We start from the raw sequence: 25,292 nt of genomic DNA on the forward strand, positions 1-25,292 counted from the left end.
GAGTAAATGTTTACCAAGAATCGCAAAGAATCACTAACATGGCTATGGCTCTGCAGCAGCAAGTGAGACAAGGTCAGAAGCACGTGGAAGTAGGGTTCCTCTCTGTAGCAGGGGAGAACGTGTCCCTCTTACCCGTTACACCACCAGTCTGCACCAGTCTGTACACCACAGGCTGCTGCCACCTGCCCACTATAGCCTCATCACACAGCTAAACAGTACCTTAAACCATCATGGCTGTAAGCAATATGATAAGCTGCAGTGCGTCGCGCTCTCTCAGCCACCATACAAACGAATTCTGTTTAGTTTGTGACAGGAAAACAGTAAGTCCTCACTTTAGAAATAGTTGAAAAATAGATTATTTTTCTGTCTCCTGACTGTCTCTTTTAGCACCAATGCAGTCAACCCTATACATCGATGGAGGTTGCTGCAGATGCAGGTCAGCACTATAAGTCACTTCTACAACTCTTGAAGTAAAGATGCAGATATGAAACCCCTTATCTTAAGATGATGTCAAGAAAACCAAACACGATTGTTGAAGTTGTCCTTAGTTGTCCTTGCACCTTATTGAAAACCTCTGACTTCATTGTGTTCACAGCACCATTTCTGACACTACACCTACGCACTTGAGCAGACATAAAGCTACAAAAAACACCACTAAAGAGCACATGTAATTCTTCAGTTGAAACACCCACACACAAAAATGCCATTGATCTCGTTCCCGTCGCTGAAACCTGAGGAGTTTTTGTCGTTCCACATTAGCAGACACACTAATGTGGCTTCAGGCTGCTGCAGCGAGAGTCTGATGACCTAATCAGTCTGTCACTGCACATGTTGTTGTTGTCACACAGGAAATTTATTATTACGACTATCAGAACGAAGCCACGCTCCTCAGCTGTAATGAGTGTGTGTGCAGACTCTGCCACGCTCAGTGTTGTTCTCATGCAGCGACAAACAGGCCCAGATGTGTTGATTTATGGGAATCACGCACACATGTGCACACACACACACATGCACAAACCACGCTGACTGAACCAGACTGCTGTGCTTTCTTTTCTTCAGTACTTTAACAGTCAGGCTACCTGCTTCTGTACAGAAAACAGGTACGTCTGCTCGTTAAAGTCTGTTTAAATCAGCTTCTGTGTGCTTTGAGTTTGCTTCTAATCTTTCTTTCATGTCATTTTTATCCCCTTCTGCCTTTCCTCTCTCTCACTTTCCTCCTCTTTTGTCATGTCTTCTTCTGTCTTGTTTTTAACATGTGATCTTTATTTAAGAGACTACATGGTGAAGCAGCTGGCCTGTCAGAAGGAAACAAAGTCCACCTGATCAATACTAATTATCTGGTTTGTTTAATCCATACAAAAACTGAAGAGTTAAAAAACAGTGACAACAAAATTCCCAAAAATTAGGTTGTGATGTTGTCAAACTTTTTATTTGTTTACTTGATTTAGTTTTGACTTGACTAAATTGTGTCTTTCTATTAAGTTTCAGTGTACAACAGCTCTTATTTTAAATTTCAGTTTTAGGTTATGAAGATATTCAACAGCCATGGCAGCGGTGTCAGTCCTTTCATTTAGCTCTCAGCACGGGCGGAAAATAAGTGTACTTTCCAAAATCTTCAATTAGATACAACCTCAAGATCTCATCCTAGAAACACCCCGAGTGGTACCTTACAACAACCAAAGATCAAGATAAATGAGACCAAGCTAAAATTACCCAAAACATCTGCAGCCAGAGAATGGAGGGCACAGCTTCTGCAGCAGTCATTTAGGAGAAAGTCCAAATTTTGTGTTTTTTTTTCAATTTTATATCCAGTTGCGAAAGATTTCAGGCAGCAGAAAGCAGCATTACGGTAAACATTAAAAGCTCGTTTACATAATTCAGTGCAGACGTTGGGGACTGCTTATAAAAATGAGTCGTGAGAGTGAAAAGCAAAGCTGTTCACACTTCCTACCTCTCTGTGTGATTATGAAAATATGTGTTAAATCAGACGTTGACGTTGTGCATGATGACACTCTGGTTTGTAAAAAAATATAATGTGGGTTTGTGGAGCTGCTATGTGGAAAGTGGAACATGGAAAGACTTTTTCGAAGTAATTTTCAGTGCAGTTTTCAGCAAAGTTCTGGTTTCATTTATTGATCTTGTGGTTACAGTGTTTTCCTTTTCTTTTCATTTCTTTGTGAGCAACGCTGAAGTTGTTTTGAGGCTCAAACTCAGATTTCTCCTGACAACAACAGCAAATTCTCTTGCCGTTAAGCGCAGCACGAGGCCTCCCCATCGCTCGCTGCCTGTTGTTGATCGATGAGCAGCGTTTCCTCTGGAGGACTCCTGACTCGCCCCAGGGTCAAGGCCTGGAGCTGGGTGGTGCCCTGCAAAGCGCTGACAACACGTCCTCGGTCGCGAGATTAGTCGGAGAATGTTAATCACCGAGGACAAACACATACACGAGCCAGCGACAAACACACAGATATTAACACACATGATGGATTTATGCACATGTATCCAGTGATCACTCCTGCCATGTGGAGTGTGTTGATTAGCGGCTGCGGGGTCACTTGCTCTGTCTGTGTAACGTTGCAGTAATGCCTGAGGAATGACCGGCCAGCCTTAACCTGTACGTGTGGAGGAGATACGTCCAGCTGTGCAGGCATAGACTTGCATGGAAAATGACTGAGCAGGATGACGTGTCACCTGGGCTTTCCCTAAGGAAACACACACATGTGGTGCAAGGTTCCTGCTTTTCCCATAATCTGTTCCCCCTCAAAACTCATTAGTCTCGTATGGGTCACTGAGTGTGTTTGTGTTTCACATGTGTGTGTAGAACAAAGCTTTTAGTGGTCAGACAGTAACCCTCTCTCTCTTCACATGCTCCTACATATTGCACATAGACCTCTTCTCTCCCCCTGCCCTCCCTGGCAGTAAAACTCATCTGTAACTTTCACAGCTCCCGTACAAAAACACTCGTCTGTCTCTCTCTCACCAGCTGTATTCACTTTTCTTTCACCTGCCTCTCCGCTGCTATCCATCTTGCACTTTTTCACGCCGTCAGACAGCCGCTCACTCGCTGCTTTCACTCCGAGCTTCTTTTATGTTTGCTTTCCGATCAACAAGCCTTTCTGTGGCTTCAAGCTGTTCTTTTCGGGTGCTTTGATTGTATTTCAGGAACGGGTTGTGTTTGAGCAGTAGTGACCTGAGTAGTTAGTTTACTGCTCTGAGCTGCCATTCTCGTTGGCAACGATATCACCAAAGTAAATGCTGAAATCTGGGAGCAGTTAGACATATATTGAGATTTTAAACAACCCCCTTGGACAGTCAAACTTTTTTGGAAGGCAAACAAAGGCACAGGGTGAAATGATTCCCCAAGCTGTCTGTTGTAAACATCCAGAACAGTTTGCAAACTGACGTCTTGATTCAGCTTTGATCAGCTTGTTTGGTTCAGTGATCAATTAATATCAGCGTTTTTCATGTGCTGGCTTTCAGTTTAAATGAAAAATGGTTTAGGTAATGTGGCTCAACTGTTGGGTTATTTACATCCTCTCTGATAGAGCAGTGATGCCATCGCATTGTTCCCAGACCGCAGTCATTACTTCGTTGAGCATAATGTTGTTATCATAGCTGATTGATTGCCACATGGAGTGTAAATGGTAACCAGAACTACGAAAACAAGGCCCAAGTGGGATCAGACTGTAATTTTCTTTTAATCAATATTAGCCAAGAAGAAACAACGATGACTAGTACAGCTAAAATTATTTTGATAATCAAGTAATCAGCTTTGGGGTTGTCATTATTTGCTGTATAAATAGGGCTGCGTGGGTTTTTTGTTCCACATTTGTCAGTGATACAATCTGCTTCATTTTGAAAACGTGCTCTCTTTGACGGGTCAAAAATGACTTCAGCAAGATCCACACCATACAACTGTAACGTCTCCTCCCTTATTTTCTCTCAGCATCTATCGTGATGCTGAAAAAAAATAAAGGCAAAAGGCCAAGAAATAAAAAAAAAGACAGCTGCTTGTCGTGATGAACCACAGTCTGAAGGCGTTCTTAGGATTCTTAAAAATCTTTGAGTTTTATCAAGGCCCACTTACAGTCCTGTTCATAATAAACTGATTTGACATTTTCAAATGAATGTTGCTAAGTGACTGAATGGTTGTTCGGTGTACACTTGTGGTTTGGCTGTTTTGATTTAATCCACAGGCCCATTCTTGCTGCCTTTCTTTCCCTCCATCGCCCCCCTCCTCTTAAAGGATTCTGCTTCTGTAAAAGCCATTGCTCTCTTTTCTCTCCCCTCCCTTGGCTCATTCAATAACTGCCACTGTGCCACCCCACCCCCCTGTCACTCCACCCATCCCCTCTTTTCTCTGCTCACGTTCCCCTTTATTGGGAGACCCTCTTACCCTGCACTCACAGTAAACGAGGGAGCACCAAAGTATACCAGTCCTTACAATAACACACAAATTCTCCTGCAGAACCATGAAACCCCAGTGAACACATCTTTCCCCTCCTTCCTCTATTCACTCCATTAGCCTCCCTCTGTTTTTACACACCCTAAACTCTTTTGGGAGGAGGATCCATTCATCCTGTTCATACGACCACCAACGCATGAATGCACACACTTGACTTTTTCCTACATTGTCTCTTTTCATTTTATACTCGTTTTTTTGTATTTTTTACTGGACTGTAGTTTCTCATAGGTGCTCATGTACCACCCATGTTTGGGTGTGTGTCCGTCTGTGTGTGTGTGTGGTGTCATTGTTTATGGTCTTACAAGAAAACACGCATACACATGAACAGATACATAGAAACTTTCCAGTTTGAAATGGGGCCCAACATGTTTATATCCAGCAGAAATATTTACAACCATTACCAACCACATTTCACACACACACACACACACATCCGGGCAGATTTACACGGTTACTGAAGAACATCAGGTCACATACATGCACTGACCTTCCAGTGCCCACATACACTCACGTATTCAGTGGAGGAAGCCCAGACACTCTCTTGTTCCAGACTACCATGACTTAAAAAGACACAAAAATGAGTCTGTTTCTGCAGCGTGAAACTGTGGCGGAGGCCGCCACATAAAGTTTCAAGAGCTGGTTTGACACTTCACCACAACAGAAACAACAAATGATCCTTCCGGCCACATACTTTCACTCACACCCAGTGTGAAATTCAGTGAATGCTTTGACCGTTTATCCATGAGGCTCTTTTAGTTACACTTTGTCGCAGAGGCTGGTTCACATGGGAAATGTCGATTTGTGTGTGTGTGTGTGTATAAACTTGACAACTCCCCTGCTCTTGTCTCAGCTGTCCCAGCTGAGTGACTAAGAACTTTCCAGCTGTTTGTGACAGCTGTGTGAGCCAGAGATTCAGGAAAAAAAAAACAAAAGCAAAAGAGGACTGAATCAAAGAAAAAGAGGAGTGAAAGACATGAAGATTGTGGAGCGGACACAGATGAGAGTTCCAAGGAAATCTGAGAGCTGTGCGGCATGCAAGAGTGTATGTGAGTGTGTGTGTGTTTGTGTGAGCCAGCTTTGTAGGGCTGCAACTAGACAATAAGGTTGTGGCAGTCTGCAGTATTGCTGTATTGATACTTGATGAAGCTGGTTGTCTTTGTGTGTGTGTGTGTGTGTGCAGTGGTGCATTCAGATGTAAAGGCAGGGTGTCACATACTGACATTTTGCTTTGGTGGCTTGAACTGAGCCACAACAACAATAACAAGCCAAAATCACAGTGTTTGACAAACTGGAAATGAGACTCAAAAATCAGCTTTTGTTTTTTCTCCAAAATCCCTCATCCCACCTTTAATTAAAAGCACAGAAATATAAGCATCAAAATATGCTTGCATGCTGACATTTGCTAAGCAGCACTCCACACAACGTACAGCTGAGACTTGTGGAAATTTCAGTAATTTTGCCGGTATTTGGTCACAAACCACAAATGAATTGGTTTATGGTCTGGTGGTGTAGCTTAACGAAAAAGTATAGCATCACCAAAGTCATGAGGATTTGTGTAAACCTGATTAAGGTGCCTGCTAAATATCACTGCAATCTATTCAGTAGCTGTTAAGATATTTTAAGGTGGACCAAAGTGGAGGGCTAGCATGGCTTAAAAGTACAGTATTTCCTTCTGAAATGCAGTGGAGTAGAGGAGCAGCGCAAAATGGAAATACACAGGTATGTGTGTGTGTGTGTGTGTGTGTGTGTGTGTGTGTGTGTGTGTGTGTGTGTGTGTGTGTGTGTGTGTCCCACTGGACTGGGGCAAAGCGCAGTGAGTTATAGTCAGTTCAGTACAGTCCAGCAGAGTCGTGTCTGTTTCAGCTGTTGTTTAAGTGCAGGTATGCTAAAAACTCTTTCCACTACTACAGCTCCATAAGGACTCTGCTTGAACGAGCACAAGCTGGACATGTGCTCATACTCGCACACACACGCACACACACACACACGCACAGAGTCACTCACATTCTGCGGTCATGCACTGAAAGCCATGCTGGATTTATGTGAGCAGCCGCTTCCAAAAAAATCTATTATTTCCATATGGTTCTAATACACTTGACGACTGCCAAGAGCCGCATGGAGACTGTGCGTGCGTGTATGTGTGTGTACGCATGTGTGTTTGGATATTAGAGTATGGCATGTTTGCTCTTACCTCTATGATCTGATATTAATTCTCCCTTTAGCTGTTTTCCTCGCCTTTTACACACAACAGTCCACTCCACCCTTACGTCTCCAGGGACTGGGTTTAATAGCTGGGCGATTTCATATTAGTTCAATGTGTGGCACTGAATTTTAAACCTTTCTCTCTTTGTCTCCGTGTTTCTGTCCTGCAGGTGTGTGGAGGAGGTGCGCTGGACTCCAGGGCAGAGCAGTGCGCGGCCTTTAACACCCAGGAGTTCATGGGTCGCCTCTACAACTGGGAACCTTTCACTGAGGGTGAGGACTGAGTTAACACACACGTGGTAGTTTAGCTGCACAGTGCTTCAATGTGATAATAGGCTTACAGGGAGAATTAAATGCGAGGAGAGGGAGGGGATTGGGGGGGGTGACAAAGAATCAGTAAAATGTGTGTTTAAGTGAGTTAAATGTTGCTCTGGTATTAGTGTACGTTGGCAGGCGTCCACTGCACGCCCAGCCCACCACAGTCCTTCCTCTCATTGGAGCGGGCCTGCAGTTCATGTTGCGTCGAGGGTGGTGAGATTCGAGGGGAAAAGAGAACGACTGGAACTCAATCTGCTTTTATTCTTTGCACAAAACACTCTCCTCCATCTCTTTTTCCCCTCATTTGTCCAACGTCTCCCTTCCTCTCCTTGCCAAGCTTCTCCTCCCAGCTCTGATGAAGCACACAGATTCCTACCGAGTGAGATAAAGAAAGAAAGACAGCGAAAGGGAGGTGAGAGGTGATGGGACGCAAGCGTTTTGTCACAGGAACGCTGGGAGCAAAGGGAGATGACGTGGCTTGTGTGTGTGTGTGTCATTTTATTTCTCCTCACTTAATGTGCGAGTGTGTCTGTGTGTGGTGGCGCTTGTTTGTTTACTTTCTTGTGAAGTGTACAATAGTTCAGCGCTGGGGGGATTGTGTCTGTTTATCTTTTGTGTGTGTGTGTGTTTTCCAATGCTGGGGGCAAAGGCAGAGGAAGCAGATATTTGAGGAATTTGATAGAGAGAATATTACAAACATGGGGATTTTGGGAGTGAGAGAATGGAGGAGGGAAAGACACAGAGAGTAGAGAGAAACACAGCTGTGAGATGATATCAACAATATTAGACCTAGAAATATGCGTACAAGCTGCTCTGTATTTACAGTATTGGGAGCTTATTAGCAAGTGTGTGTATGTTGTGTAGTTTCACAGGATCTGAAATGAATGTTTATGCATGTATGTTTGCGTATCTGTCTGTCTATGCACTTGTGATGACTGTGTCAGCTGGCTGTAGCTCCTCGACACATGCTGTGTGAGCGTAGAGTCAGACGTACTAGACCAGCAACGCCAACCACATGCATTCAGTTTGGTCTTCTGTCCTAAAACAATACGTGCAGACCAAACGTTAAGAAGAATGACATGAAAGCTGCGCTGATAAATGTTTTGTGACAAACCCACAGAGGAATGTCATGTGATTCTGCTCTGTGGAGCATTTTAGCATCTTTTAAACTAACAGTTTTGGTATGACGCCCTGCAACTTTACTGTTTTCACTGTCACCAGTCTCTTCAACCCTGTTTGCAGTAGCAGCTGCTTTCAGTGAGAAAACTCTGATAAACCCTTCGTACGCTGCCTGATTAGCAGCACACACAGTTAGTGTATAGCTGGAAAATAAAGTGGGAAATCTAGCAGTTAAAGAGACAGATATTTCCTGGTGGTGAGCTGAAACAGAGCTAAATGGAGAGTGAATAATGGACTTAAACTCTTCAGGTGGCAGGAGACACAATTGAAATAAATGCTCATGTTTCCCTGTGACTGCTGGATGTTTAAATAGCCAAATGCTTTCCAAAGAAGAATAAAGACGCTTTAAAGTAACTTATTTCCATAGTTTTATGTAAACGCATAGCACAACCCGGTGAGGTATGTTGCTGTGATATCTTAGATTCAATTCAGCCGATCGACGTTGGCCTTTCCGTGTTTTTGAATATGAATGTCTTTCCCATGGATTTCCTCCTGCAAATCCAAAGACATGCAGATAGGAGTGGACAATAAAGACAAAATTATGGTGAACAGTACATTTAGTCATCAAGTGGATTTTTTTTGCAAAATCAATTAAGAAACTTTGATGGATGTTCTTTTGTGATCCAGTGAATAATAAAATAGGTGACAAACTAAGGAATTCGTTCAGCTAAAATCCAACACTGGTTTAAAATGACCCTTCTCACTTATTTGTTTATTTTATTTACGCAACATTTTCCAGAATATACACCCATGTATATTAAAGAAACAACTGAGACATGTCAAAATGTCTGATAGCAGACACATTTGTACATTACAGAATACAGCGTGGTATTTATCCCTGCATAATTGCCTGTATATATAAATGAATGTGCCTGGTGAATGTCTGTCTCCGTGTGTTGGCCCTGTCACACACTGGGAACCTGTCCTGGCTGGCTCTCACCCAGAATGAGCTGGCCTTCCACCCAGTGATCCTGCAAAGAATGTGTTGAAAGTGTTTATAGATAATGGATGGATTGCATAACTTACTTTTATTACTTATTTGAAAGGTCAGATGCATGTGTTCCGCTGTCAGACTCCCAGCCTCGCTCAATAACGCACCACACTGAGCGAAGCGCTGCACCTTAGAGCATGTCCAGATATTTTTAGGTGCAGTTCTAGATCATGTGTGCTGCACATCTGTACCAGGAGTCTTTGCTGGGGTATCAGCAGGAGTCTAACTGTCTGCATAAACATGCAGGGGGTTTTCCTTTCAACCCCCCCCCCCACCAATCTCTGTATGTTTGTGACGGGGGAAGGAGTGAGATTACTGTGTTTATCCTGAATCGAGCTGCTCTTAAAATTTCTCTCTATCTGCTGTGCGTCCTTGCCCTCTGCTCCACTCTGGCTTATTTTAAACCGCAGCGTCTTTAAGAACTGCTGAGAAGAGGCGAGGATTGGACAAACAGAGGGAGGACGGAAAGAAAATCAGAGACAACCTCTGATAGGGGGATAAATCATGGTTTGGGCATTAGAAAAACAATGCTTAATCACTTCTTTGGATAAAAGAAGCCACCAGATGGCAGATGTCACATTTATTAGTGGCTGTGGTTTGACTCTGATGAGGGTGGATGCAGTACTGTATGTGTCAAAAGTATTTGCAGATGACGTCAGCTGTGTCAGACACATTCGGTCGGCGCTGGTGCTGGAGATCCTTTTCCACTCCGCTAAGTAAACGATATCACAAAGTTTACTTGAGTCCGGTAACATTGGCTACAAGTCAAACCTTCACATCCAGCTTCCCTTCAACACACTGGAGGCTGCGAGGAACATGTGTGTGCTTCGACTTCAAATTGTCTATTAGTCATTTCTGTCCAGCTGCACTCATCTGTTTAGGACTTTAGGCAATGCTGCTTAAATTTCCCATTTGTATTTATGATAAACTTCTCAGTCAGCTTTTGCTACTTCATGCGGTTTTTCTTTTTCCTCCAAGGTGGCAGCCCTGTTATGTATGTTCTGCAAAGTATTGTGGCCTATGCTTTGGAAGTGGAAGATTAAACTGTTAAGCTGCCACTATGGTTGTAAACCATAGAAGTGATCTTCCAGATTCATTTCAACAGTAACGTTTCCCCTCATGAGCTCAGCTTTGGATAGCAGTACCTCTCTGGATTTGTAAGCGCTGCACGTGCAGGTGTTGTTTTACTTGAATATTCCCTTTTTTTCAGGCCTCATCCCCTCCCTGCGCACCCATCCTCCCCTCTTCCTGTCCCTCTTTCTCTCTCCCTGGTGGAGTTTGTTTAGACGGAGAGATAGTGGGGAAGTATATTTAGACAACATATATTCCACTGTCTGAACACTAAGCTCAGAGAGGGAGAGAGAGGGAGAGAGACAGTGGAAGAGAAAGGGAGGCCAGAGATCGAGGCGAGGAGTGAAGCAGGGAAGCAGAGACAAGAAGTCAAATGAAAGACAAAGTTAAAAGAGGAAAAAATTCAGGAGCTGGACATCACTTGAACGTGACTTCAGGGCAGGAGGGAGAGGAGATGGGGAATGCCAGAGATGAAGAGGGAGAACACAGAGAGGGTACATGAGTGGCAGCACGTCTCCCTGTTTTAGCTCCCCCTCTCTTTTCTGTCACTGTCTCCAGTCTAATCTCTCAAAGATAACTGCGACAGACAGAAAGAGAGAACCATGGTGGAAAGAGAGAGGGTGGGAACCTCTCTTCTCTTTCTTTCTCTTTCTAAATACGTACTGTGTATCTGTCGCTCTGCAATTACCAGTCAGCAGCAAAAGAATGGCAGCAAATACATGGAGGTGTGGCACATCTGAATGACAGTCATGAATACAGACTCATCATCTCACATTATTGTACAGCAGTTACGAGCAGCTAATAAAACTGACGCTGATGTGTTAATTCAAAGAAAGATACTCACTGATGTCTTTGGTCCAACATTATTTAGATCAGAGACATTATGACAACACCTCTTCAACTCCTCTTCCTTCTCTCGATAGATAGTTTCCAGAGTTTTATACGTTTTCTGTTTCATGTATTAGACACACAGAATTAATTCATTTTTCCAGCAACATAAACTACTGCTGTCATTTCTTCCTGACCTCTAAAACATCATAGAGCCTGTGTTTACCAATACCAAGGGACCACCGCTAAGGTTTTGGAGTATATTTGTAAGCAAATTAATGTACCTTGTTGTGCGTTACCTTCACTTCTTCACAAAATTGTGGAAAGATCAACATCCAGTCTGCGTCAGTTGCTTCATGTGTATGACTTCCTGACCACTTCCAGGCACTTAGTGACATAAAATACACTTCTTGATCTCCTTAACATATTTGCTCAGAAAAACAACCGTGAATCAGGATGTCTAATTTGTGAGGGCATAAAACTGGACATGATGTTTTGGTCAGAACTTAAATGTTTTTTGTTGAGACTCACAACATCTCATCCCAGATGCTGATGAATCTACTGAGGAAAGCATACAGTAGGCCACTTTTTTGTCAGTAAGATGATGTTATACCTCTGCTCTGCTCGACGTCTTTAACCCGTTACACTCCCAGTCTCAAAGAAAAGGACAAACAGTGGAGCTTCACCCTTAACTTTCTCGTCTTTATCATCCATTCCTCTGTCTCTTTCTGTTTCCTTTAAAGGGGTAATGCAGCATTTTGGGACCAGAATTTAGCATTAAACCTACTGATCATCTTCCTGCACTTTGTACCCCACTCCAATTCTCTTCTCATATAGTCTGTATTCTCTACTCATCTCTTTTATTGTCAGTAAGATGATGTTAGGTTCCCTCTGGCCTCCTTTGCACCTTAATCTTCTATTTTGGTTGTGTCCTGCTGAAATGAACACCAACAAAACAATGAACTGGCATCTTAACAGTTCAGTCCACTAATCCTTTTCTCCTGGAGGTTTGCTGTTTTCATTCATGGTGATTTGTGTGTTACTCACACCTGGCAAAATGGTTGTTGTACGTCAAATGTAGACGTTTAAGGAACTTCAGAGATTCTGTGAAAATACATAAAGTTCCTTCAGACTCCATACGTTTTGCACTCTCTGTGGGACACACAAGGTGAATCCAGGGGTCTGGTATTTGACCTTTAGTCTTTGTTCTCGTCTGTCTCCTATGAGGCTCTTGACTTTGAAGATGGAAGGAGCATCGGGTTACTTGCTGATGACGGGTCAAGAAGCAATCTCCAGTGTTACTGTATGAAAATGTAATGGCTTAAGTTTAATGTCAGAATCACATTTTGATTACTTCAAAAAATGTCGGAATGTCATAATGTAAGGCAAATTTCTATTTTTCAAACTATGTCAGGGACGGAATAAAATTAACATAACGGTACATTAGGTTGTGACCACTTTTGGCAAGTTGTCATGCTGTTCCTATTTCTATAGAATTCAATAGTAGGTGCATTTCCATCGTAAATTGGTAGAGAAATACGACACCACAGTGAGAAGCCATCATTTCAGAAGCGCGGAATTTGTCCTCTTAACCCATGAACTCCCAGTGACAGAAACCCCTCCCATTTGCAAATAAATCTATGACCCCTTACTCATGCTATGAGCTCATGTCTATATAGCTCTATTTCACAGACACAATCACACACACACACACACACACATGGAGAGAGAGTTGTGTTTCCATCACTTTTGGGGACATTACATAGACTTACATTAATTTCCTGGAGGTTTAACCACCACCTAACCATAACAAGAAACACTACTTGCCTAATCCTAATCTTAATCCTATTCCTAACCCTTACCTTAACCTAACCTTAAAGCAAGTCTTCACTCTAATATTTAATGATTTATGTCCCCACATGTAAGGTGGGTCCTCATAATGTGACTGTGCAAACAGATTTTTGTCCCCACAACAACAGGAATACGCGTCCACACACACACCAGCTCTGCTCGACGTCTTTAAAGAAAAGGACAAACAGTGGAGCTTCACCCTGAACTTTCTCGTCTTTATCATCCATTCCTCGGTCTCTTTCTGTTTCCTTTTAGCATTAAATCTACTGATCATCTTCCTGCACTTTGTACCCCACCCCAATTCTCTTCTCATATAGTCTGTATTCTCTACTCATCTATGTGTCTATGTGCCTATTCTCTCTGCACTGAAGGTCTTTCATTTCCTTTTTTTTTTACCTTGAAGGTGTCTTCTCTTTCTCTGATTTCTCCCTTCTGTTTTCTCTCTTTCCAAGTACATGTCTCCCTGCTGTGTGCTCCTGGTGGGTTCCTCTAATAAATCAAACCTTCTTCATGCTAAGGTTTACACCTCTCCTTTGGGTATGTATCTCCTGGGGAGGTGCAGCACTTAGACATGTGAGCAACAGGGGAAATAAATTATCAGTCTGGTGCTGTCTGACAGTCAAGGGTTATATGGCCTTGCCTCAGCTTCCTGACCACATGGAAAGACGTTCATCGCACCAGCTGGGTCTTCTTCTCTCCAGGCAGACGAACAACGAAACTACACACAGCCACACACACACTTTAGACAAACATATACATTGTGTGATAATCCTTGTATTGTTGCAGTTGGTCCGGACAAGCAGTGCGAGCTGACCTGCAGACCTGCCGGCTATCGTTTCTACGTTCGTCAGGCCGAGCGTGTCAGAGACGGGACCCCCTGCCTCAACATCAGCTCAAATGATGTGTGCGTCGAAGGACAATGTCTGGTGAGTGCATTTAAATGTGCATGTGTGTGTGAAATTTTAGCTACAAGTGCTCAAGTCCCTTCTGTCTAGCCAGGGGTTGACAAAGTCCAGAACCCGGCTCTGTTAGTCTCACGTCTGGAGGCTGATTTAAGCCTGGCATTCAGATGCAGAGTGTCTCCAAGCTTTTTTTATTACCCTACTATTGGCCTCTTTTCTCTGTTTATTTCTCTCTCACTTCCATTTGCACTCCTACTTTCTGATTTTGTCCTTATTTCTGGCATATATCTGGTCAACAACAATTACCAGCTGGCAAGAACTACAATAAAATAAGCAAATGCAATTGCATGCCAAATGTCAACAAGATTGGAATTCTCTATTCCCTGCCGTGTCCCCCATCATCCTTGTTTTCCTGCACCTCCATTGTCTGACCTTTCCCTCTCTTCTTTTTGCCCTTCTTCACCTGCCAGACCGAGGGTTGTGATGGGTTGCTTGGCTCTGGCTCTGTGATTGACAAGTGTGGAGTGTGTGGTGGGCGGGACACCTCCTGTCAAAAGGTGACGGGAAGCTTCCAAAATGTCACAGTTCCCCTTGGTTACCACAAGATCCTGGACATCCCACCCGGAGCTACTTTTATTAACATCACCGAGAGACGAGCCAGTCCTAATTACTTGGGTAAGACCTAACAGACACAAACAAAATCATGCACGCACAAACACACACACACACTCACACATGCAATTTAAAGTTTCTTAAATCATGCTGGTTGCAACTGCAGTAAAAGTGAGTTGAATTGTAGATTTAGGAATGAGATTTGGCACATGATCATCTATGTGTGCTGGCGTAGACTAAGACTGTAAATTTTGTGGTCTCGCAGACTCCAAGCAGATGAAGCCAGTATTGTTAGAGCCCATAAGGAATCAGTGAAGTGTGTATGTGTCTTTAAGTGTTTGTCTTGCCAGCCCCCGTTTGGTAACAAGACATCACTCCAGAGTTTGTGTTTGTCTGTCAGGGAGTGTTTGAGCTCATGGGGGTTTCCTAAGAACACACCATTAGGTAGACTAAACAAGGCCAAAGTAAGAAAAGAAAACTTGACTCAGATCTTGCTCCACTCCTCCTGTTTGTCCTTTGGACACGTCAACCCATCCACCCATTTCTCCAGCCATGAGGAGTGGTACTGGGGCTTCAGTGGTGAACGGGCGGTGGGCTGTGGACCCTCCAGGGGAATACCAGGCAGGAGGCACTACCTTCACCTACACCCGACCTAGAGCTCAAGCAGAGGGGGAGGAAGAGAGAGGCGAGTCCCTCAGGGCTCCAGGACCAACCACCACACAGCTACAGCTATATGTAAGTACTGGCCCACAGGAAAGGATTTTTTTAACCCTGTAAGTAAACATGGACCCAGACAGGGCAAAATTAAATTAGTGATAAGAATCGCACACATACATATAGACATATGTATACACAGAGTATTTCACATCTCCTTAACATTGTTGTAAGCCTGAGGCGACGCCCTCCCGTTCTTTGTCAAGATCCTCCAGATAGGCAGCTTTATTTTAGCATTATGGCCAGATAAAGACAGCTGAACTAAAGCTTAGCCTCAGCCATGTCAAACTATCCAGGGCTTAATAATAACAACTCTGTCCTCAGGCTAAGATCCTATTAAAGAAGACGAGTCATCTGCAGCTTTGCATCCAGTAGCTACAGGGCAGGAGGGGGGTAAAAATAGCAAATATCTACTATAACCAGAGTTTGATCCCCTCTGGAATCACCTGCATTTTAAAGCTTACTTGGATTTTGAAATAAGACAAAAATACTGTGGGGTGAATTCAGAAAAGGATTACGCGGCTTTTGCAGCAACAATACTTTCACAAATAAGATGAAAAGGAACCGTGTAGTGCTCAAAGGACCCGCAAAGAGTGAAATGCATCCAATCCCGGTGTTTTGGTGCTAACTGCTGCAATGCTGTCCCCTTTTTAATTGCACAGAAAGCCCACTTCAAAAATACCAGCGATAATAACCACAGATACTTAGACTGGCAATTACTAGTATCTTCAGAGGAATAGTTGTAACTGCAGTGCAGTTTATAAGGGATATCGCAAAGACATTTATCATCACTACTGTGCACATGCCAATAAAATAAAAGTTCAATCTTACAAAGTCTCTGCCAACTGAAATGAAGCTTTGCCACAATCTCTGTCAGCCAATCTTATCTTTGCCGTTTTTCTCTCTGTTGTCAGCTGTCATCACAGTCTATTTGTTATACTTTGCCACATGGATATTTTAATCAGACACAAAACAAGAGCAAATTGCACGTTGTTGCAAAACCCTTAAGGACTTGTGTGCCCTGTAATATCCTTAGCTCAGTATCTTGAGACTGGGCAGATAGCGGTCAGTGGCTGCAGTCCAGTCTTTTGTTGAATTCATCCCTGAAAGTCTAAAAACTCGCCAGGAGCACTGCAGAGCTGTGATGGTCATTCCATGCTGGAAAAGAAATAGTTTGATGGATGGAAAAATAGAACGAGTTAGCTATCTGTAGAGCCTTGCCAAAGGTGGAACAAAATAAAAAAGTTTTGCCTGAGGGTGGTGCCAGAGGTGAAAATATATATATATTATGCCTGTATAGCACAAGTTACACTCCATTGTTTACTCAGTATCCTGTTACTTTATCTGACTATCACATCAGCATGACGGAGAAGAGAGGTCAGATAAAGCCAAACACTGCATCTGCAAGGCAGTTTTGAGGCATTTGAAAGCTTTTATTACACAGATATAGTAGAGAGATGACAGGAAATCCGGACCAAACTTGAACTGGGGACAGTTCATGATCAGCATCTTAAGTGCCAGCAGCCGTCAAGCTTAATTTCAACACTGGAAACAGGGGAAACAGCTAGTCCGACACTGTCTTAAGGCAACAAAATCTGCATACCACACCCAAACTAAAGTGTGGTTGTGAGTAGTGGGTGATGTGTATTGCTTTAATCCCTACAAAGTCATGAGCTGACAAAGTTTGGACCGCCAAAGTTATTGGGATTCATCCTCTGGGATCCATGAACAGCTGCACCAGTTTCATATCAGTCCATTCTTTATTGTGGTATGTCACTTTGGAGCAAAGTGTTACGTGAACAGATTGAGCTGTATTACGTTGCCATCTCTGGCAAAAAATAGCAGACCGAAATAATTTTGCCACGGGACTCCAGTTGATTAAGTTTAGATGACCTTGACTATGTTCGGTCGTGTAAAATGGGCTGCAGGGTTTCATAGTCAAAGGGTCAGGGGGGCACATAGTGACAAGCATACACCCTGCTGAGCCATCCTGCCAGAGGCATAGTGCCTGTTGTGCAGCTCATCCTGACCTCTAACCTCTCTGTGAAGGAGAGGAGATGTTCATTTCTCCTTGAGAATCCATGTTGCTGTTTCACTGTATTTCATGTGTGTCGCTGGCTACTTTTCACCACTCTTCTCTCCCCCTGTTTTGCTCTCCAGATCATTTTCCATAAGGAGAACCCAGGCATCGACTATGAGTTTTATGTCCCTGTGGAGAAGAAGGAGGCAGAGAGGGAGAGGCTGGTGGAGAGAGAGAGGGAGACACTCAGAGAGGTGCCCAGAGAGAGACAGAGGGAGCGAGAGCCAGTGAGGGCACCCCTTCGCAGTACGTCCATCGCATTTCAAACATCTGATTTTCTTTTTTTTTGGCAGCCATGTTTTCTCCACGTTCCATACAGTGGTGTATAGACATTGGGTTCTTGTCAGCGGCAAAACTGAACCCTAAACCAGGATCCCAAGATTCATTCTTTCTAAATTACTGAAGGAAACACTTCACTATGTCCTTGGAGAATGATTGACGTGTTTATGGATTAGGATGGGTGTGGTTGTGGGCCAAGTGGGAGGGATTATTGTACAAGTGTTTGTGTGTTTGCCTATGACCTAGATGAGAGGCTATCTGGTCCACATGTTCGCTATCATGAGACCCTGACCTCATCATGACATCATTAGCCTCTGACTCACTGCCTTCCTCCTATTCTCAATATTTTAACATGCACATTTCGCCTCTTCCCTCCCTATTTATCGGTCTTTTTCCTCCCCTTAATGTCTGTTTCCCAATCTTCAGCTCTTTAACTCACACTTTCCTGGTCTCTCTCTAATTTATCTTAATGTCCTTATGTTTTTTTCTCCTCTCCCAGGTCCTCTCACCGTATCAGTAGAAGACCCTCCTCCTGCTCCCCCTCCTGTTTCAGTCCCTTCTTTCCCCTCTTCCTCCTCCTCCTCCTCTTCCTCCTCCTCCTCCTCTGTGTTTTCTCCTCCCTCCTCGGACCGGTGGACACCCGAGAGGTCACGTCCTCGAGGCTCTGCGCCCAACAGGAATGCTCGGATCCCCCCTCGTACAGACCTGCCACTGGACACTCAGCCACCATTTGTGTGGAGGAGAGGGGGGCTCACTGAGTGTTCTGCTTCCTGTGGCAAAGGTTAGATTCAGATAAGCCTTATAGACCCTCACATAAGTGTCATTTTAAAGTTAATTTAAGTTAAACACACTACAATGCTTAATTACTTTGGATGATGTGATGCCTCCCTCCTCTGGTTGGTAGGTGCAAGTACAAGAAGCTGATGTCTTTTTAAACCTGTCTGTCAATCGGTCTCTCTTTTTCTGTTTAGGATCTCAGTACAGAGTCATTCTATGTGCAGACCGCCACACAGATGAAGAAGTCCCAGAGAGGAAATGTGACTCCGCAGCCAAACCTGTCCCTGAGGAGGAGCCTTGTAACACACAGCCCTGCCCACCATTGTAAGAAAACACACCATTTGCTTGAAGAGATATAGAGATTAAAGACAGAAAGAGAGAGTTATTAATTCACAGCTCAAAAGAACACGCAAAATCTCTGTATCAACTCATTTTTTGTCTGTTCCTTGAGGCCTTTAGTTTTTCATGAAAAATAGTGTGAATAATAGCAAAAAAATGTATCTCACTTGTTCAGTTGCCTATAGTTTGTGCCATGTTAAAGGCGACAGTGGTGTTGAATTAATGAAAAGACCAGATCAGAATCGAAATCAGTGGATGCAAGGGAGCTACCGTGACTTGATAACAGAAATCTTAAAGCCCATAATTTTTGGGTCAATATCATTGTCCTTGTAGACATGAATTGTAGGGAGCAGACATATGCATATGCTTATTGAAATAGTTGTGTATCTGAAGGCATGACATGACGTGTTATTTTCAGCATGTCCCCCCCCCCAACTGTTTCTCTTAGCTGGGAGGCCAGTTTGTGGTCAGAGTGCAGTGTGTCCTGTGGCCCCGGGATGCAGCAGAGGCAGCTCCAGTGCAGGCAGAGCTTCGGGAACCGCTCCACCATGGTCCACCCACAGCGTTGTGCCAGCCTCACCCCACCAGAGTCCACACAACCGTGTCAGCTCCGCCTCTGCTCCCACTGGGAGGTCAGCTCTGACTGGAGTCAGGTAGGTCAACAACACCAGCATGTGACTGGGTCTGCAGACACAGTAAAAAGAGGACAAGTAATGTACCATGGAGGCAGATAACACAAAAAATAAGAAACAATAGTGTCAGTGTTAGTTAGTTAGTTAGTTAGTTAATGAAAGTCCTTTTTAATTTTAGCATTGAACTGTCGCTCTATCATGATTTTTTAATTCCTTCATTAGGACACCATACTATTGAGGTACTTTTCAAGTTGGATACTGCAAGGTCTTGGGTTGGGTTGTAGCAAATCATTTTTAGATTGTGTTCAATTTAAGTTTTGTCAATTAATCAATAACACATTTTGGGTATATTTAAAAAAAAGTTTAATAGATAATAAACAAAAGAAGAGTTCAAAGTTCTATCCGACCAACAGGTAATTATAATTTTACTGCCGCACAACTAATTGTCCATTGGGAACAAATAGAAGATGAAGTGATGGATAATCGGCTGTCTGTCTTTTTTGTTGACGAGTTTTATACATATTTTTGTCTTGTTGATGTCTCCTCTCAATTTGTCACAGTGCTCAGTGGACTGTGGAGTCGGGAGGAGGACAAGGAGTGTCAGCTGTGTCACCAATCAGGGCAGCATCGTCAACGACCAGGAGTGCAACTCTCGGGCTCGCCCACAGGGAAGTGAGGAGTGCAACATGGGGCCCTGCGTAACCAACTGGTACTTCACTAGCTGGTCCAGCACTGTGAGTGACACACGTGCACACAAGCAAAGGAACATGCACAGCACTTAGCGGTAATCCTCAACATGATCTTCCACTTTGTCCCTCAGTGTTCAGCACAGTGTGGCCCCGGGGTGCAGAGGAGGGAGGTGGTGTGTCTGACTCGAGGAGGGGTCAGGGAGGGTGGAGGAGGAGGAGACTGTGTCGGGGAAAAACCGGCAGAGATGAAGGCCTGCAACGGGGGTCCCTGCGTGCCCACAAGCATGTGGTACAGCAGCCCCTGGACACAGGTAGGACAGAGAGGAAAAAGGAGGAAAAATAGATGAGATGAATAGAGTGTGTCCATGTAGTGATTTTAAAATGTAAATATGTTTCTAACCTTCTTTGTTTTTTCACTTTTGGTTATGTTTCTTTTTTTTTTCTTTGTTGCATAAAGACACTGTTGTTTTGTAATGTGAGTTTGATGTCTGACGAAACTTACTATGACCCATAGTAAGTTGAATTAGTACTTTATGCAGTCTTTTGTTTGTTTTGGAGTAAAAGGACATTCATATTGCAGTGATTATCCTGGGTAGTGTGTCTGTGTCTGTCTCTCTAGTATTGAGATTTTTGTTCTTTTTCCAGTGCAATGTCCCATGTGGGAATGGAACTCAGCGACGAGACATCATTTGTGTCCAGAAGACAGGAAATGATTTTACCATCGCACCAGCCAGTGAGTGTGCACATCTGGACAAGCCCGTCGTGGTCCAAGAGTGTGAGATGGGAGAGTGTCAGCCGCAGTGGTTCACAACAGAGTGGAGCGCGGTGAGAGATGACGGGAAATGAAAGGGGGAATGATTAAATGTTGAGAACAAACAGGTCAGGACAACTTTAATTTATAAGTTATTTACACTCACTCTGTCTCTTTCTCTTTGTTCTCAGTGCTCGCGCTCTTGTGGGAAAGGATTACAAATGAGGGAGGTACGGTGTCTGACACCAGACAAAAAGCACAGCCATGGGTGCGATTTGAATGCCAAACCCGAACAGGAGCAAATCTGCAACACAATACCCTGCAGCCCACAAGTCTCAGGTCAGTGTGTGTGTGTGTGACAGTGAGACAGTATGTCCGTGTGTGTCTCGGTCTTTCTCCCTTCCAACCTCACTCCTCCTCCTCCTCCTCTTCCCCCTCCTCTTCGTCTCTGTTCACAGATGAAAACTGCCGAGACAGACGTCACAACTGCGTGATGGTGGTTCAGGCCAGGCTGTGCGTCTACTCCTACTACAAGAGCGCCTGCTGTGCCTCGTGTACCCAGAGTGCCCAGCGTGCCAAGAGGCACTGACAGCACGGAGTCACAATCACAGACAGCCCAGGTGTGCAAGAAGTCGAGGATTAGGTCAGAGGGGCTGATGACAAGCTTGTAGAAATGACAGCCCAGAGTAGACAGAATCCCTGCTATGGACGTCAGAAAACATTTTCTCCTGAGTCTTCAGGTAAAACACTGTGAAAGCAGCCGGTTCCTTTTTCCAGATCTCCATATACCGTTTTACATTGTCTTTTCGAACCGCATGTTCCACTGAGCTTGCATCGGTTTACAGTGTGGGTCAGCTTTAACAGGTTCGCAGTGTGTCACACGGGGCTGATTTCAAATATGGCTGAGAGATTGTAATGGACGGCGCTCACTGAGGACACGGCGGTGTTTCAACATCAAACCTAGCCTTTTTTTAAGATTCTCTCTAATTTACAGATGTAATCAGACATGCATACCACTAGTTATCAAAAGAAATGTGCTGAACAAATAATTACCATGTGTGCTAGATTGTATGCTGTAGTACTATGTGTGCTGAAGATCTACTGGAATAGATCTAATGTGTTTCTGTACACTGCATATGCAGACACCCCCAACCTCAGCTAGAAGGATTTCATTAACATATCGTATGTTGTTTTCTCCGTTTGCCAAAAAAATGGTGTCCTCCTATTGTGCAGTTCAGTATTTGAACAGAAGAACCAAAGGTATGTGGTGAGCAATAAGTGACCAAATATATCAGAGTGGGAAGACGCGAGATTCCTCCCAGACAAGAAGGATGTTAGACATGGATGTCTTGTGTGGTAATTATCTACTCATGCCAGTTATATATCCATGTAGGTCTTTTGAAAGAGAGCTGTCAGTGTTTAAAATCCACAGCTCGGGTGTGAAGACTCAAGCTGCCTTAATGTTTTAACTAAACTAAAGACGAAACTGTTAACAAAATAACAGGACATGGTTTTAAGAAAGACTGGTGCCATTTTGTACTTTTCTTGTCGTCAACGAATCACACGAAAAGACCAAACCAACAATATGCTGGTCTGGTGCTCACTGCTTTCTGACTTCCCAAGCATATCTCTGACGAACACCAGTATGCCATTTCCTTTCAAAAAAAAAAAACAAAAAGCAGAGACAGTGGAGCTCTGTTTCACACAGAAATATGATAGATGAGGCTTTGGTTGGTTTTGGTCTTTTCAATCGATTTTTTGACAATTAAAAAAAAATATAGGGACTTAGTGGCGGCGCCCAGGTATGGAGGTGTGAAATGATTCATTCCTGGCTGACCTAATTTAGTGATCGTGTTACCTTGAAGGTTCTGCAGAGGTCTTCCCTTGTTTTCTCACCTCATCTAAATTCTTTTTTAATTTTATTTTATTTGTGAATAGATGAAGAAGCCAGTATTAGGAAACCTCACGAAGACTGAGAAAGCTGCTTTCTTCCAACAGTCTTTTGATAGTTCAGCTTATGTTATGGATCGAATGCAATCATTCTGCTTTGGCCTGAAAGGAAATATTTTGTAATCTGAGGCGGCGACCTTTGTATATGTGTGTAAGTGCTTGTTATGTTTATCTCTCTTTCTCTTTCAACCCCCCCCCCACACACACACACACACACTCACACAATACACCCTGCCCACTCAAAGTCTGTATATTTGTCAGTTATGTTTTTATGTCTAAAATTTCTTTGAACGAAGTAGGCGCTTATGTTTATAACTGAGTAGTGTTATCAGAAGTGTTGTTGTAGAACGCATTTATTAACATCTAGCTGTCATACTTGCATTTGACAAGAGAATCAGCGACTTCATTGTGCTTGTAAGTTTTGGATGTGTGCGTTCATGTGTGTCTGTGTGTGTGTGCACGTGTGTTTGTGTGTGTGTGTGTGTGTGTGTGTGTGTGTGAGTGCTTGTGTGTCTTGCATCTGTGGCTTTGAATGTGCCATTCTTGTCTCTAATCCTACGTAGTAAAAATTACTTTTTATATAAAAGCGAAAAACGGATAGTAATTTATCTAAAGAACATGTAATTTATTTCCTATTTTAAGAAGCTGTAGCAATTTTTCTTTGCTGCCACCAGGATTTATGAGATTGTTATTACTGATACGCGGACATTTTTTTTTATCAAGCAAAAAACAGTGTGGAAAAATTATTATCTCAAAGATTCATTTTAAATAAAACTGAAACAACAGAGCTCTGAGTCATGTTTGCTTTTCTTCAGTGAACAAGGGTGACATAGCCTGTTTCCCCCAAGTGGTGGCGCCGTTGATTCTCTTACATGACTGAACAGGCCTCGTTTCCCTCAGAAATCACACAGAACAAGTCTGCTTTTAGTGCCAAGTCTGCATCGTGACTAATTGTTTGCTGTTGTTTTGTTTGCTTTTAAATAAAATTCGAAATATTAAATGAGCAAGGTTTGGCTTACAAGCTTGACTTGTGTATTTATTGATGTATTCAACAGGAAGTCACTTGAGAGACATTAGGACTGTGTGTTTTTCAGGAGTGACCTGGCCAAAATGACACTGTGAAGTCAGAAAAGTTAGTACATTCAACAGGCTACAGGAGGACCTGAAAGACATGAATAAACAATAAGTCCTTCGTGGTGCATTTTTAATATGCAATGTGGTGTACCAATTTCTGATACTTGCAAATATCAGTATAGTATTTGCAAATACAGTTTGTCATGCAAATTATTCCAAGCCCTCAGTGCATAATATGGAAAAACATAATTTATTGAGTTCATAAAGGTCAGAGATGTCCCGCTGCCTGAGGTGCAAACTGGCAGCAGAGTTGGAGTATGTCAACAGTAATTTAACAAAAGCTGTGAAGAAGAGTTTTTCTAAACTACAATACTCAGGTTGTGAGTCCAAGTCACTCAATCACATTTTCTGTTATTTTCCAACCACAAGGTCAAACAAAGGTGTTTCAAATTGCTAATTTGGCAAGACTCAGTAATTTTAACTCATTATTTTGCTTTACTTTTTACCCATAAAAGTCGTCACAGGAGTCTGAAAGTCTCAACATACTGGAATGCGCCTACATAATATACAGCATGCGTAAATTTTTAATAGATAAACCATCAAATTCCCTGCAAATGAACAGTCTCATCGGTGTCCTTGCGGCCCTGCCAGGAGGATTTTTATTATTAGTATTATTTCAAAGCGGCGATACTTTCATGCGTCCAATACTAAACCAGTATTTTCTATTGAAGTTTCATGGAATACGACCTGCTGTAATTTTGCTTACAGCTGCGTTCAGACACGTTCAGGATGGACCATTTCAGCTTGAAGGTGTACGAATGGCCTGCTTTGAGTACAAATAAAAAAGCTGAATAACATAGTTTAGGTTTTCTTTGCACCTCTGCTCTTGCACTTGCGTGCGTTTCTACACCATCGTGCAGGGAGGCTTACAGCTCCGGTGGCGTGCAGCCCGCTGCCTGCACACCGTCCACATCCTCAGGGCGCAGCGGGCGTTGCGTGCCTCCTCTCGTGCTGGGGTTTGACAGAAGGCCCCTATGTAACGATATAGATGCGAGTGTGCGTGTGTGTGTGCGTTCGTGCGTGTTGTGTGGGTGGGGTATAGGCCTATATATGGTGGATGAATGTAGCAGGGGATGCTGGCTCACAGAGGGCACGATGCAAAGCAGGCAGATGGTGACCTTTTGGAGTAAATTACCATGAACCCTTTGACTCCCTCCTTTCACTCAATCTCTCATCTCCCAAGACTCTTGGCACGTAGGGTACATACGCCTCAGTTATAAGAAAGAAAAATGGTGTCAGCTGGTTGTTAGTTTCTTACACTGGCTATCTCAGTGAAACAGCCCAATGTCGGCCGGTTTTTCAAAGTACAGGCTGTAAAGTAGGCCAGCTCCAACCCCGAGCTATCTCTCCTTCTCTCACACATTTTATTCACTCTGAGTGGGTGTGAGCGTGATTTCGGGCTCGGGCGTGAACAGCTGTAGTAGTCGTGACTGCGTGCACGTCATCGGCGGCGCGCTTCGGCTTCATGTCAAGCAGCATCGTTTCAGCACCAAGGCCAGGGCTCGCGGCGAGAACAATAGGCGGCTCCGCG

The 25,292-nt window shown here is 43.5% G+C and overlaps 1 protein-coding gene across 1 annotated transcript in view; it reads left to right on the forward strand.

Annotated features, from left to right (window-relative positions):
- The window catches only part of adamtsl4 (ADAMTS-like 4), a 34,601-nt gene extending 11,189 nt beyond the window's left edge, over positions 1–23,412 (forward strand). Inside the window, exons 5-17 of the mRNA XM_046399499.1 lie at positions 6,835–6,937; positions 13,689–13,828; positions 14,275–14,479; positions 14,967–15,151; positions 17,291–17,456; positions 17,989–18,270; positions 18,461–18,590; positions 19,054–19,258; positions 19,798–19,971; positions 20,058–20,237; positions 20,572–20,751; positions 20,869–21,016; positions 21,136–23,412. Of these exons, the coding sequence (XP_046255455.1) occupies positions 6,835–6,937; positions 13,689–13,828; positions 14,275–14,479; positions 14,967–15,151; positions 17,291–17,456; positions 17,989–18,270; positions 18,461–18,590; positions 19,054–19,258; positions 19,798–19,971; positions 20,058–20,237; positions 20,572–20,751; positions 20,869–21,016; positions 21,136–21,266 (2,229 nt within the window). The 3' untranslated portion in view covers positions 21,267–23,412. The remainder of the gene's footprint in view (positions 1–6,834; positions 6,938–13,688; positions 13,829–14,274; positions 14,480–14,966; positions 15,152–17,290; positions 17,457–17,988; positions 18,271–18,460; positions 18,591–19,053; positions 19,259–19,797; positions 19,972–20,057; positions 20,238–20,571; positions 20,752–20,868; positions 21,017–21,135) is intronic.
- Positions 23,413–25,292: the final 1,880 nt, after the last annotated feature.

This window comes from Scatophagus argus, chromosome 9 (assembly GCF_020382885.2).
Source record: "Scatophagus argus isolate fScaArg1 chromosome 9, fScaArg1.pri, whole genome shotgun sequence".
Lineage (NCBI taxonomy): Eukaryota > Metazoa > Chordata > Actinopteri > Scatophagidae > Scatophagus > Scatophagus argus.